We start from the raw sequence: 15,308 nt of genomic DNA on the forward strand, positions 1-15,308 counted from the left end.
CCAACAAACCCCGTACATAATCGTGCCACAGCTGTCTCTCTGGCTGCACCGCACGATCCACCGTACCCGCCACGACATCAATCATGTCTCTCAACTTGAACGGCATGGGGTACAGAAGATAGGCAATGTTAGTGCCACACTGCCCGCAGAATGACCGATATATTCGCTTGTCCACTTCCCAGCCTTTGACCTTCTCGTTTGTCGAGCAAAATACTTGGAGCTATGTCCCACGAGGTAGATTCCACGCCAAATAAGATGCCATAAGCCGGTACATATGGCGGTCTCTTGGAATCATCCGGCATCATGTAGCGCAAGGTGGAGACTTTGTATTGTTGCATCATTGTCCTCATTCTTTAGCAAACACGAGATAGCGAGCGTTTCCTTCGGAGTGAGACACCTTGTCGGGAGAATTAAGCCCGTAGCAGATTTACAGTCGTTGCAATGTGTCATGTCACGTAACAGCAGAGCACACTTAATTTATATAGTGATAATCCCGAAACACAATTTTGAAGACAGCTATTTACATTATTGTACGACTAGGCAGTGCGGATGCACTTGCGTGTTAGGAAATGAATTGATGAAGTTATGCAATCCTATTAGATATAAACTTATTATGTATAAATATCTACAGAGAATATTAAGCTACTTGCAAAACTCCCCCCATTATTCCATTACATAGTTATTGTATTTACATGTATCTTAGTCTACCTCTGCACAATCCTCAATAAAAGTATAACAATTGTCGATGTAAAATTGCAACTCCTCATCAATGCCATCCATATTCTCTACTAGCCACCCCTTCCGCGAAATCCACTCCTCAACTAAATTAGCCTGAGGAATAGTTAACATGAGCCCCGAGTGAACGTCAAGAAATCTAACATTTTCATAGGGACACGTTCCATAGCATCCAGCCGTTAACACCCAAGAAGATATGTCTTCCGATATGGCCACATGCACCTCCCGCAGAGCCGTAAAATGCTTAAAACGGTCTTTTAAATATTCAGCATATCCGAAACCCGTCACCCAGCCTTCACCAAAACTGCCCGCTGGCGCCGTAAACCTGAGCCGCTGAATATCAGCCGCATGTGCTCTAAGGTATCCCATAAATTGGTCTGGGATGCAGATCATGTCCTCGTCAAAGTTGACCCAGATGTACCGAGCTTCGGAGTCATCGGGTAAGGTGGTGAAGAAGGCCTTCCGGTATGGGGCGAGTTGACGGGACTCTCGGCAGACGTGCATGAGTTCCGCCTGTGGAATCATAGAGGCAAAGTAACAGCCCGGGCCTGATGGCTTAGACGTTGCGCGGATATGGACGAGACGTGGGTACACTGCCATGGCCCAAATTTGGCTGCGAAGCTCAAAGGGGAGGCGCGGGAAAGGATGAAAGGTAGTGGCCATTGCGAATGACTCAGTTGACTGCTCTGTCGTATGTGTGGTCCCACGAGTGAGCTGGCTATCAAACTCGATGTCGCAACCAATAGCTTGTGTGTAATAGTAAGAATTACCGCGGACTTCGGTCTGATCAAGGGAGGCAGTCTGTCCGGTGAGGCTTGCTGTGTTCTGCTCAATATTCCTACTAGGGAGGAAAATTATATTCAGGACAAAATTAAGTCGGCGATTGCTTAAATGGAGTATCGATGCTATATTCGTGCGAAGGACAGAAGGGGCTCGAAGGTCCGAGTATAGATGAGTCAAGCCCGATATCACATGCAAACCAACCATCAATGCATCAATCCATGAATCTCTTTAAGTAGCGCCAGGACTTCCAGTGCTCCATAACCGCATTTACTATAGGCACTTGTTCCGCGATTTTTTGCAAATTGCCTGGGGGGGTGTGGCGCAGGCCGAGAAATTGCAAGATGCTCGACCAACAGCTGTGACTCAAATTTCCACAAGAGCATATGGGTACTAAACTTGGCTCCATTAGGTAGGTATGCGATATCTCACCGCACCGCAATTGCAGCCACCATTGATGGTAAGGGCCTCATGAGGAAGCGACATGATTGAATGACATGGTGCAAAGCTACTCAGACGCGGGCTTTGTGATGTGATGTTGAGAGGATTTAAGTTGTGTAATAACGATGAGCCGAGTTCAGAACGATTGCTGGATATTATAACTTCTCACAAGAGGTAGAAACGGTAGAGCAATCAGCATCACAGAAAACATATGTATTGAAATAAATATCCAAAATCCATCATGTACCCAATTCGTATATATAAGCCGTTCCTCCATAAATATTCATGTCACCTCATATCGTGTTCCTCGTATATCCCAAGACAACCCATGCAAACACCCGCCCAAAAGCAAACAAAACATTATGACCTCGCCAAAGCTGTAAAACCCTTCACCACAGTCTCCTCTGGTAGTAGACAGGCTTTTCTGACTGAGCTAGCCTTTGGATCTCGTCTTTGATCATCTTGCGGCGCTCTGCTCTCGAAATGGGAGCCTTGTTCTTAGATAGAGGATCGGGATTCTCAACAGCCCAGGACTTGTCCGCCACGCTCTTCTTGATCGCTTCAAGCATCGCCAACTGCTTCTTTGTCGGCTCTCCATCAGCCACGGCAATGGTTTCTTCCTTGTGTTCCTCCTCTTTCTGCTCCTTGTGCTCCGGCTCCGGCTCCGGCTCCGGCTTAGACTCTACCGGAGTCTCCTCCACCTGAATCTCTGCATCCGATACCTTGATCTGGGGAACCGAACCGCGCGCTTCCCTAGACCATCGCTGAGCCTCGGTTTCCAGCACAAGCAAGTTGCTTTCCTCTAGATCTGCGAGTGCTCCCCTAAATTCTTCGGGTAGATGCGCCTTGGGAGACTGGCGCGGCCGGATAGCAGCGCGTAGCTCCCGCAGAGTCCGCTGCTGAATGGCGTAACCACTGAGAAAGAGAGCGCTTGTGCAAAGAAGGACTGCGCGTGTTGAGAATTAGAAAAATCCGCCCAGTTTCTTATCGAGGGATGCCTGTGGGGAGGGAGAGGAGCCCTTACTCATAGCGGCCGTTGCCAGCACGGACACTTGACCGGATGTGAGGAGAACACGCCGCATATTGAAGCGATAACTACGACAAACAAAAAATCCCGTGTAATTCGTGTTACCCAGAAACAAAGAGCCAGCCCAAACACGAGATAACGCCTCGTTTTGTTTGATGCAATTCACGTCATGGATGGCTTGGGTACACAAAGACGGGATCTCGCACGTACAAGGTCAATGATCTGCACGGTTGCACCCGCCATCTGTTGACCCGGCAACAATCTTATCGTACCCCAGAACGCCGAATTCTAGGCGCTTTCAACGCGACTCGAGCTGCAATTGCGAAATCCATCCCGACGTCATCGCTCCCGAATTCCTAATTCTTCCTTTCCCGACAAATCCTCAACAATGTCAAAGTCCAAAAACGATACCGTCCAGGCCGATGCGCGGCGCTTCCTCGACGAGCGCGGCTCTTCCGCTGCCCTCGCGCCGAACGGGCTCAATCCCGCGACGATCATGGAAAAGGCCGTCAAGGACCGCATCGTCGATTCGTACTTTTACAAGGAGCAGTGCTTTGCCCTCAACGAAGCCGACATCATTGACCGCGTTGTCGAGCACGTCAATTTCATCGGAGGTACACACGGCGCCTCACAGAAACCGAGCCCTTTCCTGTGTCTGGCATTCAAGCTGCTCGAGCTTGCTCCTAGCGATGCGATTCTGGACGAGTATCTGTCTTACGGGGGCGAGCACTTCAAGTACTTGCGTGCGCTAGCATGCTTCTATGTGCGGTTGACGAGACAGCCGAAGGATGTATACCAAACGCTGGAGCCATTTCTGGAGGATCGACGGAAATTGAGGCGCAAGGCGAGAACGGGCACGTCGCTTACATACGTGGATGAGTTTGTGGATGACCTGCTCACAAAGGATCGAGTATGTGCGACGAGTCTATGGAAGATGCCGAAGAGAGAAACTTTGGAAGATTTGGAAATACTGGAACCTAGGGTTAGTCCATTGGGCGACCTAGAAGATTTACTGGAAGAGGACGACGATGAGGATAATGACAAGGCGAATGGGGAGAGAGAAGAATCTGGTGAGGTGTCGGATGGAGATATGGAAGTGGACCGGGATGAAGACCAGGGCGAAGACCGGAGAAGTCGCAGCAGATCACCCTGAGTTATGTGACTGGTGTCGACAACTGAGCGAAGCAACTACGACTCAAACACCACTCCGATCCCGTCCAAACCAGCTCACCTAAGCTGTGCAAAATTTTCACCGTTAGGCATGAAGGAGGCTCCTTATGTGGAAACGACCAACCATGTGCTTCTAACCAACGCTACTGGTGACTATTTGCCATGGACATCAGGTTCAAACCAGAGAGGCCTCTACCTAGATACCCACGAGCTAATAAGGGGCTCGAATTCACACAAAGGAGGCTATGAGTAATCCTCGTTTGGTCCAGGGGAAACAATGAGGTCGATTGCATTTAAGGTTAGCTGGATGGCATATAGTGGGTGGTCTCACTGAAACAAATAACAATAATTGGATGATTCGTAAAGTCATCATGGATATAATACAAGCCAAATCTAGCAACATTGCTTTCCCGTTTGACGCGGTATACAAAACTTTATGTTCTCATATCTTTCACACCGCCATCAACTTCATCACCTTGTCTGCCAACGCCAGTAGTCTCCTATCATCCCAATACTGAGCAATCAACTGAAGTCCAGCGGGGAATTGGTGACTCTGCTCGATCTTTACCGGAACACTGACGGCAGGTAGACCGGCAAGGCTGGCCGGAACAGTAAGTACGTCATTCATATACGCGTCAATGCTGCTCCGTTTCATAATGTCGCTCAACTTTGGTGGATAAGTTGGCGCAGTTGGTGACAGCAGGAAATCTACTTGAACAGGGCCTTGCTTATCCTCCAGGGCGGTATCGGCAGACATTTCGCTCAGGTCAAACTGTCTAGGTTCGTAAAGCGGATTATCCAATCTGAACACTCTGTCAAAGTCCTGTTGGATGAGCCGACGTATCTTTTGAGCTTGGATAAAGTAGTTATCCATGGCTTCAGAGCTGAGACTATAGGTTCCCAGAAGAATTCGGCGTTTGACTTCCGCGCCGAAGCCAGCACCGCGAGCTTCAGAGTAGAGAGTTTCACCAGCGGCATCTGCTTCAGGGCCACGGATGCCGTATCGTACTCCATCATATTTTGCTAGGTTGGACGAAGCCTCGGCCGGGGCGAGAATGTAGTATGCGCAAAGGGCTTCCTTTGTTGAAGGAAGGGAAACAGGAACTATACGAGCGCCCTGTGCTTCTAATGCTGAAGCAGTAGCAGACCAAGCTTCACGTATAGCAGGGTCCAGCTCGTCGATGTTGTATTCGACAGGTATGCCAATGGTGAGCTGAGATAGCTTCGGCAGGGTTGGCGGCACAGCTTTTGAACAGCGCTGACGAGTCTCGACACTCAATGATGTGGGATCGCTGGAATCATGTTCTTCATATAGCGCAGTGTCGAATACCAGCTGTCGGATAGACTCGACATCTCGTGCAAGCAAGCCCACGGTGTCTAATGAATTTGCGTATGGAACAACGCCAAATCTCGAGAGCATGCCGTAGCTTGGCTTGTAGCCAACAATACCAGTGTATGCCGCCGGCAGTCTAACTGAGCCACCCGTATCTGTGCCGAGCGCAATATCCGCATCATTGATAGCAACTGCAACCGCACTGCCTCCAGAGCTTCCTCCCGCCGTCACCTCCTCGCCAGCTGGTGCAAGGGGATTTCGGACCGGCCCATGGATAGAATGTACAGAGTGTGATCCCATTCCGAATTCGTCCATGTTTGTTTTCCCAACGACAGAAGCTCCACGTGCCCGAAGTTGGCGAACAATGGTGGCTTCAAAGGGAGAGGCATGCTGACCTAGGACGCCTGAGGCGCATTGCGTCGGGAACTCTTCCGTGGCAATGTTATCCTTGACGGCCAATCGGAAAGGTTTCGCATCGGATCTTGGTGTTGGAGGTAGAGAGCTTGGCTGTAGCTTGGCTATATTCGCGACAAATCAGTTAAAGTTGAGGCTTTGGATATCCAAGCAAAGACTGACTGCTTGCCACAAAGTGATTAAAGGTGCTCTGCGACCGCCGCAAAGGCAGTTGGCCAATGGACCTATAAGAATTCAGATGCCATTTTGTCTTTGCCAGAGCGCTACGGCGAACAACAGCCGCCGTCATTGTTGAGTTCAAACCATCAAAGACGTCGTCAAAAGGCTGCAAGAATTTGGAGCAAGACGGAAAAGAATGCGATGATATGACTGTTAGTAGTGGCATCTCTTTAGTGGGTTGGTGGGGTCCAGAGCCAGGGAAGCTCCCCACCGCTAGTGCCAGGCACTAGCCTCTGCTCTGGGCATTCCACTTTAATTCTCCAGCTGTTGCTTTTTCACGATCCGTCCATCTTCATCTTCGCCATATCACGGTTGGATACACTCGACTCCAGCGGCATATTTGTCAGTGTGTGGTACCTAGGAACGCTGCCTATGATACTCTCCATTATATCTCATCGGTGTGAAAATGTCGGGCAAACGAGACATCGAGGATACAGATGGCGAGACGCCAGAGCCGCAGACGAAACGCGCAAAGACAAACAGCTCCAAGACGCGCCAGCATCAGCACTCGGGCATCGATCCGACGTGGGGGCAGAAATATGTCTTTTCCAGCAGCGAGAATGCGACGACGATTCCAGAAGGAGAGGAGTCCGAGTTTGAAGATGACTCTGATGCCATGGCATATCTGATGTCTGTGAGGTAAGAGACCATCTCCTTTCCGCACCCGAGATTGCATCTGCTGAACAATTCCTGGTATCTCAGACCGCATTTACTGATATGGTGAGTACTATAGAAAACAAGCTTCTGCTATCCCGCATCTCCTAGTCGCACCGCCCGTCCAAATTGGCCCACAGCTTCCTCCCGGTTTTGATCGAGAAGACGAGTCAGAGGAAGAGGGTGAACTGGATCAGAACACCGATACTATCGACGCCTTTGCTGAACCTGAGCCGAGAGGATTTTATGAAGACGGTGCCTACATAGGCATCTCAGAAGGTTGGGGAGTTGACATTGATCAAGATGACGAACCTGATGAAGAGAACCATGAAGCTATTCAAAAGGCTGTTAATGAGGCGTACTTCGCCTCTATACTGAGTCAGTACTACCGCACTCGCGAGATACTTCACGCAGAACCACCCGGCAATGCTGCAAGCCGACTGTCACGCTCCCAAGCCACAGAGGCCATATCCCTGTCGCCTTCTACCACAAAGTTATGGACTCGTCTCCTGCAAACCACCGACCCCCATCCTATTCAAGTCGCACTCATGTCGAAAGACACCGTGTTGAGGATTATCCGCGTAATGATTGGCGGCAAGTTTCTCCAAAGTGGACACAGCATCCCCCAAAGGACGAGTCACTGGCTCTGGGCATTGCTGGCTAGGTTGCCTGACGTGGGCGAGCTTAATCACACGGAAATAGGCTGGATTCGTGACCTAGGGCGACGAGCAGTGCTTCTAGGGAGAAGCCTGGCAGAAATGGCCGCTCTACGGGATGAACTTGCAGATGATGGATTTGGAGTCAATGATAATGTCGACGCCAGCAGTAGCGACGAAGAAGTGGTGGCTGAAGCTATCGAAGAAGGAGACGAAGATTACGATGCTGCTCCCGCAGGCGAAGCCACGTCAAATGGCCCTCCAGGTACCGAAGATGGTATTGTAGAGCCTGTCGATATACCGGAAGGCGAAAACAAGATACCCATGCAAAAGGATGACGAGAGTGCCGACGACGGAGAGATTGCGCAGGCCAATGAGAGCAGCGAAGACGAGGACGTAGAAATGGATATCGCCTCCGACTCCAGCGGCGATGAGGGTGAGATAATCGAACAAGCAGACGACGTCGCAGCCCTAGAAGAAGCCAAACGCAAGCTTCTGGCCAGGCTCGCCGAGAGCGAACATGAACGTCGCGAAGAAGAGAAACGAAGAGATGCGAGGATGAACATGAGAGCGACGCTCACCATGATCCTCACAGTCGCGGGTGAGTTCTATGGCCAGCGAGATCTACTCGAATTTCGAGAGCCATTTGTGGGTATGTAAATGTAGCACGTTTGTAAATTCCTTCTATTTAATCGGCACATTTGATGATACATCTGCCGCCCTGTGGTAATAGCTACCTACGAACTTGTATAAACCTCCGTAATAATAATGACATACCCCAATAGTATGACAAGATGTCAAGGCCGTTCTTTCTTGGCCGACCCATGTGAAAAATAAAGCAATAATGAGACAACCTCCATATGTTAATGTCACAAGCAGCTAGTTGAGCTGCATCCAAATAAACGCCAGTACGCCAAAGTTCCATCTTATGCAGTTACACAATCTTGGGTGCCGTTACCCACAGATCTCTTCGCGAACAGACTATCTTAGGTAGTCATGTCCATGTACTTCTCTGAATCATGGATTTGAACCATAGACCAAGAAATCGGCATCTTCAAAATCTTCATCCTCATCGGCATCCACAACCATGGTTTCCTGCTCGAAGGGCTTGGGCGCAAAGGCCTTCTTGATCTGAGAGTGCGGCACAGCAATCGGCCTGTTGTTAAAGCCAGGCTGTGCATAGCCTGTTTCGTTCGTCTCGAAATTCCACAGGTCATTGTCATCAAAGGTTCGCTTTCGGGAATATTCGCCGTCAACGACGCTGTCCATGCTCTCTTGTGACATGCTGAGCTCGGGAATGTTGTCCAGCGCAGGGACATCTTCATCCAGGAAATGACCTTCAGGCTGAGTATCCAATCCACCAACTTTGTTGATTCCGCAGAACGGCAGCAGCTCGTTCGACACTTGCTTTGCCGCCACCACAGATCGCCTCAGGTCCTTGGGCGCAATGCCGTTCGAGGAAGAAGTGGTTTTGCTGAGGTCGATGGTCTTGTATCCCTCGGGCACGGACTTGCGCACCCGCATGCCAACGCTGAGGAGGTTCGCCTGGACGTTATCCGGCAGTTCGGGTCGCAGCGTAGGCTGGGGAGTTGCGGGGTGGTTGGTGTTGGGCGAGCCCGTGAAGAAGGAGGTGATTTGACGTTGGGCGGGATCAGCTGCAGCGCCGGCGAATTGGCGCTTGGTTCGGGGATTCGACATGATGGGCGATGATGAAGCTGGAGTAAGTTGTAATGGGGATGAAGCAGCAAGCTGCAGGAGAGGCAATGTCGTGAGCTTGGCGGCAATCAAGTCGCAATGGTCAGATGACGTTTGCGATGTTTTTCCCGAAATGCAAGACAAGGGTCTCTCTGCAGTGTTTCGCTTCGCCGCTCAAAATCCGGATTCCGGCCCAATAAATGCCCAAAGCGTCCGATTGCGTCGGAATTGGTCAATGCGGTTGCACAAAAATAAAATCAGTGTACAAGAGGAGTGGAGAGGGGTCTTATGCTTGGTACAAAGGAAAAAAGGGAACAAGGCTGGGATGCGAGGTTTTGCAAGAGGTAAGCGGAAGGTTTTTTGGCAGAGGCCGGCTGGATGCTGGGGTAACGAGATTGGGACCCAGATATTTGCAGTGGGGCGTTGCTTTAGGTTTCGGCGCGTCACGGCGCGACGGTTTCGCGTTAAGTGGTTTTTTTGTAGAGTGACTGGGAGGCTTAGTCATTCATCAATGTCGTTGATGCTGTTGAAATGATGTGAATCTCTCCATGCTGGCTGAATTAAAATTTCCAAGATGTTTAAATGACTAAACAAAAGGAAGAGCTACTACTCGTTCAGTACCCCAGTAACTTAGAGTTCTGAATGTCGTAGCAACCCAGAATGAAGATCTTTTATCACCATAGGTACTTGAATACCTAGACAAACAATTCCTGGAGTATCTGCTACTATCGCTAGTTTCTACTACTATCGCTGCTATCTGCTACTGTCCATATATTCCTCTAACAGCTACTATCATTATTACCAAGGCCACTCTTACTTTGAGAATGGGATGCTAAATAGCGAATGTGGGATACGGAAGAGTCGATCCCTAAAATAAATGATATAAAGGTGCTAGGTGGTAGTAAGTAACATTAACGACAAGGTTTTCATCATTGATGGAGACTACTTAAACTTTCTATTTTATTCAAGAAATCACTTATCGCAGAACCATTGCGCCGTAACGCGTCTAAACTTAAAAGACGCCTCATTGCTATGTCTGGCTCTGGTCTAATCTTGTTGCCCTAGCAATTGATCCTTCACCAAAACAACTCCAGCCCTATATATATTTCGAAAGTCCCATCCGAACCTTGACCTTTTTCTTCCCTTTCTCTTAACATGCTTGTTCCCAATGGCAACACATCCAAACAACTACCGGCCTTTTCTCCGAACTACACAACGGAACTCGAACCCCCTTCAGAAGCTTCAATACCCATTGAATATCAACGCTCTGTAAGTGGACTCGGGCACCCGCTCACTGACTCTGTTTTGGCAGTAGTAGCGAATCCAGACAATGTGAAATTCACCTCACATACGGTAGAGCCGCCTTATCACGACAAAGGCAAGGCTATCCTATGTATCAACGATTTCGCAGCAAAAGATCAAATGTTCGGAAAGTTGGGTCGCCTCTTTTGGTCAGACCTGATGGCCGCCTGTTTCTCCCAAACGATGACGGCTTCTGATTGTGACACGAATGGCCTTGAGGCTATCTGGCGTATAAACATCGTGAATCAGGTATGTGTCTTTTTGCTTCCTAAGAAATCTAAATGTCAAGTTAACGAATCGTCAAAGGACACAATAGACGTCATCAATACCTACTGCAAAGACCAAGCAGTGGTACTTGGGATAGAAAACGACGACTTGTACGCTCTGTTGGCCACCGACCATGGTATAGGCCCTGCCAGAATGCTGGCAACCTACCCCCAACATGTTTGGTAGCCGATTCATGGCCGAAGTAACGGTCTTTCGATATCCGCAAAGCGGCCTCAATCCATGCATCTGCTGGAAACTGAGGAAACTGTCGCCGCCTAAGCTTCAACCGACAGAACCCACCGGGCCAATGTCGAAAAAGCAGGCACGCAAAAACAGAAGGACGAAGACTGCATCTTCAGGAGCGTCTAGTGGGCCCCGAGACACTGCCGGAAAGCTCTACAATCGAAGTTACAAACGGTCGTTACCCCAGAGAATAAGGGAGAGACCTGGACTTCTGAGCACATGGCCTTATGGCATGGAAACCACTTCTGAAGACGATTACGCCAGAAGTCAGACATGGCAGTGCCCACAGCAAAGGTGCCGAACCCTTCAAAATGGGTAGCTGAACAATATGTTCACGCGGCATACGATGCACTTTGGTGTTGTGAAACCGGGCATTTTATGCTGGTTATCAATCTGGCACGCATTTATTAATGTGGGAAGGGACCTCGCTCGGGCCCTTTCAGCGTAAGCTGTTACGGGTAGAGCGACGGCAGCCGGACCGGATCGGGCTTGTCCCGCAACATCACAACAATACAAACTCCCGATACACAAAGGAGGCCACTCGCGCTATCCTAGGGAAGCAGCAGAGTGTGCGGGTGGCGAAGTCGGACTCTGCAACCTCCTCGTGGTGCCGCCTGGAAATCTAGTCTCGACGAAGGCCGAAGCCAATGCAGAGACGCAACATGCGGAGGAAACTATGAGAATCAAGGCAGGGAGGACAGTCAAAGGTCATTCAAAGGAACCGCCATTCTTTTTATGAGTAACTACGCAAAAGATAAGCAGCTCTTTGGAAGGTCGAGTTGTCTCTTCTAGTCGGACCTAATGGCCACCTGCTTCAGTAAGACGATAACGGAGTACGATAGGGACCACAAAGGCCTTACAGCCATCTGGAGAATCAACATTCAGAATCGGGTAAGCTCACAGTTCTCCTCACAAATAACACGCTATTGCTAACATATACGTCCAAAGTCACCAAAAACCTCATCAACACTATCTACAGTGGTGTGAAAGCGGAATTCGAAAACAAAGACAACGAATTCTATGCTCTTCTAACCACCGACCATAGTAAAGGCCCTGCCAGAATGCTTTCAACCTACCCTCAAATATTCAGTCGCCGATTCATAACTGGGGTCAAAGTATTTAAGAATAATAATATTAATCTTGCCCCTTACATTTGCTGAATCTTAGAGGAATTACCCAAGCCACCGCCGCAGGGCCGCCTCAGGGACTAAGGTCAAAAAGCAGGCGCGCAATGATAGGAAAGCACTCAGATCCCAAGGCAGTTCCAAAAGGACGAAGAATTAATCGACTTCGGCGACGCCAACACAGGGCTTTATAGACAATGCCAGGATGTCCTAAGAATCTACAGGTCGACGTCTTCATTTACCAGAGAAGATTGTACTTCAAGCACATATCCACATGACATAAGATCCTTCTATAAAGGCGGTTCAGCTTGAAGTCAAACTTGACAGTGCCTGCAAAATGACGAACAACCTTTACAAAACCGGTTGTGTGACGATATCAAGTGCATTTGGCATAAATATCAGATTGGACCTGGCCCGGTACGGCAACCAATGTCACCAATATTTACCCCTGTGCTGCTTATGTTGTGGAGAATGATCATTTTCCACCTCTTAAGCCACTCCCTCGTCGTGTACCGATGATTTGAAGCAGGAATTCACTGCTAAATGCAGTAGCTTGGCCGGGTGGAAATTGATTGGCAACCTGGTTGATGAACCCTTTGTGAGAGATAAGATGTTACGATCTTCACAATATCAGCGCCCATAACATCGATTGCGGTTGGGTCAAGCGACAGGGCAGTGGCCAGTTCACAAATCGATCACCTCTCTGACTCCATCACTCTGCCTTGTGCTCCGTGCCTTTGATAAATATTTGGATTGAACGGTATGTCCTTTCTCTTTCCAAAACAAAATCGGAGTACTTAACATTGTTTACAGAACCAAAGGCTGTGATTGTCGGTTTTCGGAAGAGGGGCTTCATTATTTTCCCAATGTTGACGGAATCTTGATTTTTTATTTGCAAGATCCGTTGATGTTGATCCAACTCTGGGGCAACCTTTGAGGCAGAAAGGCCATCCCCTAGGAGCTCCATATGTGATATTCACCTTTTTTCGATATACTAGAAGCATCGAGCCTAACTTCTTACAATATATCGCTTGTCCCACCATTGTTTAGAGTATCTTCTTTGCTTTGCTTCCATCGTCCAGGTTATAAATGCTCATATTACGGATGCTATGGCGATTATGCAACAGTAGTGCCATCTTTAGGAGAGAGTTGGTCCGGGGGGGGCGAGCACATTAGTACGCACACAAGCAAAAAGAAAAAAGTTGACTTTCTCTTTGCCAGCTCCCAAGTTGACCATCGATGGATTTGGGCCTTCGGGTGAGAAGGGTCTATCATAGCAAATCCTGTGAATAGCCCCTGGCCGTGTATGTGTAAATCTAATATTCACAACAATTGAACAGAGAGTTTAGTATGTCCTCTTCTCATTCGTCAAACTTGATCGCAATCTTGGAATAGACTAATTATCGAAGTTTGTTGCGTTGTGTTTGAACTTTCTCATTCGGGGCTTTTGGCGCATTTTGAGTTTGGTCTTGAACATTGATGAGCGATTACGCTCTATGCGCTCCTGCCAGTACTTAGTATGACTTGGATCTCCAAGGTTTAGCTTAATCGAGTGTTGCCGAGCAAGTTCAACTATAGATTGATTCTGGATTTTGAACATGAGATAGGGGCATAGGCTTTTATTGAACCAACTGTTGCAGCTTTATTGGACCTCTCATCTTGGTTTTATAAGCAGCAATACACTGCTATGGTATACTCTAGAGATCTATCGCTACTCTAGGAAACTATCGCTACTCTGGAAAGCCAGGTGCCAGGCAAAACAACGGCCCCCACACATCCACAGCTGCAGCCACTTACTTGCAGTGCCCCTTTCTATTCTGTCCTCTTCTTTTTCTTTTCTTTTCCTTTTTTTCTCTCCCAACAACATCAAAATTTCGTTCATTTCACACGGCGGCTGATACTATAGCTTTTGCTAACAATTTGCTTACCTCACACGGTCATGACAGTAAGTTATTATACCACACCTCTACAGCATCTGAGATCCAGAAATTGATCGCTGACTCCCACAAAAAAGAAGAGGAACAACGTAAGTTACGATTTCTCACAGATCGTTTCTCTATCTCTCTGCTATCAACTAAACTGGTCGCAGGAAGGCAACCAACTTGGGCCAGCGCGCACCAGCCTAGCCCCTGTACGTTATCTATAAGCACACAAAACTCAGTACCTATGCTCTCAATTTTAACTATATATTAGCAGACTCCTGCTTCTGCTGTGGTCCCCAGGCCCCCCAACCTAGCCACGATGGTCAGTCGAGAGTGCTTCCTTGAGTTGTTATATTTACTAACGTGTTGACTACTAGCCCGAGCCCAAGACCAAGGCTGTAAATCAATTTTGATTCCCGTTGCTCTTCCCTCATGTTGCATTCGCCCTTTTGTCACTAATCAATACTCTAGGAAGCGCTCAATCTTGGGAAGGTACTACAACGTCTATGTCTATAGATTTCTCTTATACTAACATTTCCATCTTAGCTCTACAAGGAGCGGGCCGCGGTACGAACTAAGATACTTGCTATTATTAGTAGGAACGAATGCTGACTAGATACTCAACAATTAGAGAAACCACGCAAAAGCTGTGGTATATACCTATAATAAAATGATAGTGGGATTACCAGGCTAACTATGGGCTTAGAAATTCGCTCAATATCGGGATGTGAGTGCCAACTACATTAATATGTATATACATGTACATTTTGCTGATATGTTGACAGGCCGATCTCGCTGCCGCCGCCGTAAGATAGCTACATGTATTTTTTTTACCTCATTCTTTACTCACTCAGCTAACTGAGAATTTGTAGAAATACAGCATGATGGCCGAAGTAAGAGTGAAAGATGATAGATGCTTGCGCCATTACTGACTAGTAATAGGATTTGCTAGATTTCGAGGCTGAGCTTGATGTGTGTTTCATACTTTTATCGCAATACATTATTCATTTAGCTAATCGTGTCGATAGAAACTCTACAAGAAGGCCCAAGTATGCAAAATGAACCCTTTATCCTTCTAGTATGGACCACTAATGAATCACATGTGCTTGCAGGCGAAATTTGCTGAGGAGAGTGGAGGCCCGGCCCTTGCGCCGTAAGGGCAGCTTTCTTAAGTAGCGATGACTTTCTAGAGTAGCGATAGGTTTCTAAAGTAGCGATTTGACACATAGTCACTAAATAAAATACGCATTACTTAAGAGTCATCGCATATCCAGTAACCAAGCGCAGATTGCACCACCATGCCATTGGTAGTATTAGAATGCCATT

General features: G+C 48.2%; 8 protein-coding genes across 8 annotated transcripts; 4 read left to right on the forward strand and 4 right to left on the reverse strand.

Annotated features, from left to right (window-relative positions):
- Window positions 1-699: 699 nt before the first annotated feature.
- Window positions 700-1,398, reverse strand: TRIVIDRAFT_44202 (uncharacterized protein; the record flags this gene model as incomplete). Its single annotated transcript, XM_014097700.1, has 1 exon — window positions 700-1,398. The coding sequence occupies one exon, from the start codon at window positions 1,396-1,398 to the stop codon at window positions 700-702; it is 699 nt and encodes a 232-aa protein (XP_013953175.1).
- A 947-nt stretch (window positions 1,399-2,345) lies between these two features.
- TRIVIDRAFT_57769 (uncharacterized protein) lies at window positions 2,346-3,038 on the reverse strand (the record flags this gene model as incomplete). The annotated part of the gene is made up of 4 exons (XM_014097701.1): window positions 2,346-2,453; window positions 2,562-2,657; window positions 2,742-2,902; window positions 2,981-3,038. 4 exons carry the CDS (start codon window positions 3,036-3,038, stop codon window positions 2,346-2,348), a joined length of 423 nt encoding a protein of 140 aa, XP_013953176.1.
- A 290-nt stretch (window positions 3,039-3,328) lies between these two features.
- Window positions 3,329-4,548, forward strand: TRIVIDRAFT_216666 (uncharacterized protein; the record flags this gene model as incomplete). Its single annotated transcript, XM_014097702.1, has 1 exon — window positions 3,329-4,548. One exon carries the CDS (start codon window positions 3,372-3,374, stop codon window positions 4,134-4,136), a length of 765 nt encoding a protein of 254 aa, XP_013953177.1.
- A 56-nt stretch (window positions 4,549-4,604) lies between these two features.
- Window positions 4,605-6,189, reverse strand: TRIVIDRAFT_194039 (uncharacterized protein; the record flags this gene model as incomplete). The annotated part of the gene is made up of 2 exons (XM_014097754.1): window positions 4,605-5,967; window positions 6,125-6,189. 2 exons carry the CDS (start codon window positions 6,187-6,189, stop codon window positions 4,605-4,607), a joined length of 1,428 nt encoding a protein of 475 aa, XP_013953229.1.
- A 336-nt stretch (window positions 6,190-6,525) lies between these two features.
- On the forward strand, window positions 6,526-8,089 carry TRIVIDRAFT_157887 (uncharacterized protein; the record flags this gene model as incomplete). The annotated part of the gene is made up of 2 exons (XM_014097755.1): window positions 6,526-6,758; window positions 6,853-8,089. 2 exons carry the CDS (start codon window positions 6,526-6,528, stop codon window positions 8,087-8,089), a joined length of 1,470 nt encoding a protein of 489 aa, XP_013953230.1.
- A 375-nt stretch (window positions 8,090-8,464) lies between these two features.
- On the reverse strand, window positions 8,465-9,127 carry TRIVIDRAFT_8432 (uncharacterized protein; the record flags this gene model as incomplete). Its single annotated transcript, XM_014097379.1, has 1 exon — window positions 8,465-9,127. A coding segment is annotated over one exon (663 nt), but the record flags the coding sequence as incomplete, so codon positions are not given.
- Window positions 9,128-10,279: 1,152 nt separating this feature from the next.
- TRIVIDRAFT_204380 (uncharacterized protein) lies at window positions 10,280-11,255 on the forward strand (the record flags this gene model as incomplete). Its single annotated transcript, XM_014097703.1, has 3 exons — window positions 10,280-10,393; window positions 10,508-10,675; window positions 10,836-11,255. The coding sequence occupies 3 exons, from the start codon at window positions 10,280-10,282 to the stop codon at window positions 11,253-11,255; spliced, it is 702 nt and encodes a 233-aa protein (XP_013953178.1).
- A 2,744-nt stretch (window positions 11,256-13,999) lies between these two features.
- TRIVIDRAFT_225529 (uncharacterized protein) lies at window positions 14,000-15,139 on the forward strand (the record flags this gene model as incomplete). Its single annotated transcript, XM_014097704.1, has 14 exons — window positions 14,000-14,005; window positions 14,075-14,086; window positions 14,150-14,191; window positions 14,254-14,304; window positions 14,360-14,380; window positions 14,454-14,474; window positions 14,529-14,549; window positions 14,614-14,634; window positions 14,689-14,709; window positions 14,768-14,788; window positions 14,855-14,875; window positions 14,925-14,954; window positions 15,011-15,031; window positions 15,095-15,139. The coding sequence occupies 14 exons, from the start codon at window positions 14,000-14,002 to the stop codon at window positions 15,137-15,139; spliced, it is 354 nt and encodes a 117-aa protein (XP_013953179.1).
- Window positions 15,140-15,308: the final 169 nt, after the last annotated feature.

This window comes from Trichoderma virens (assembly GCF_000170995.1).
Source record: "Trichoderma virens Gv29-8 chromosome Unknown TRIVIscaffold_85, whole genome shotgun sequence".
NCBI lineage: Eukaryota > Fungi > Ascomycota > Sordariomycetes > Hypocreales > Hypocreaceae > Trichoderma > Trichoderma virens.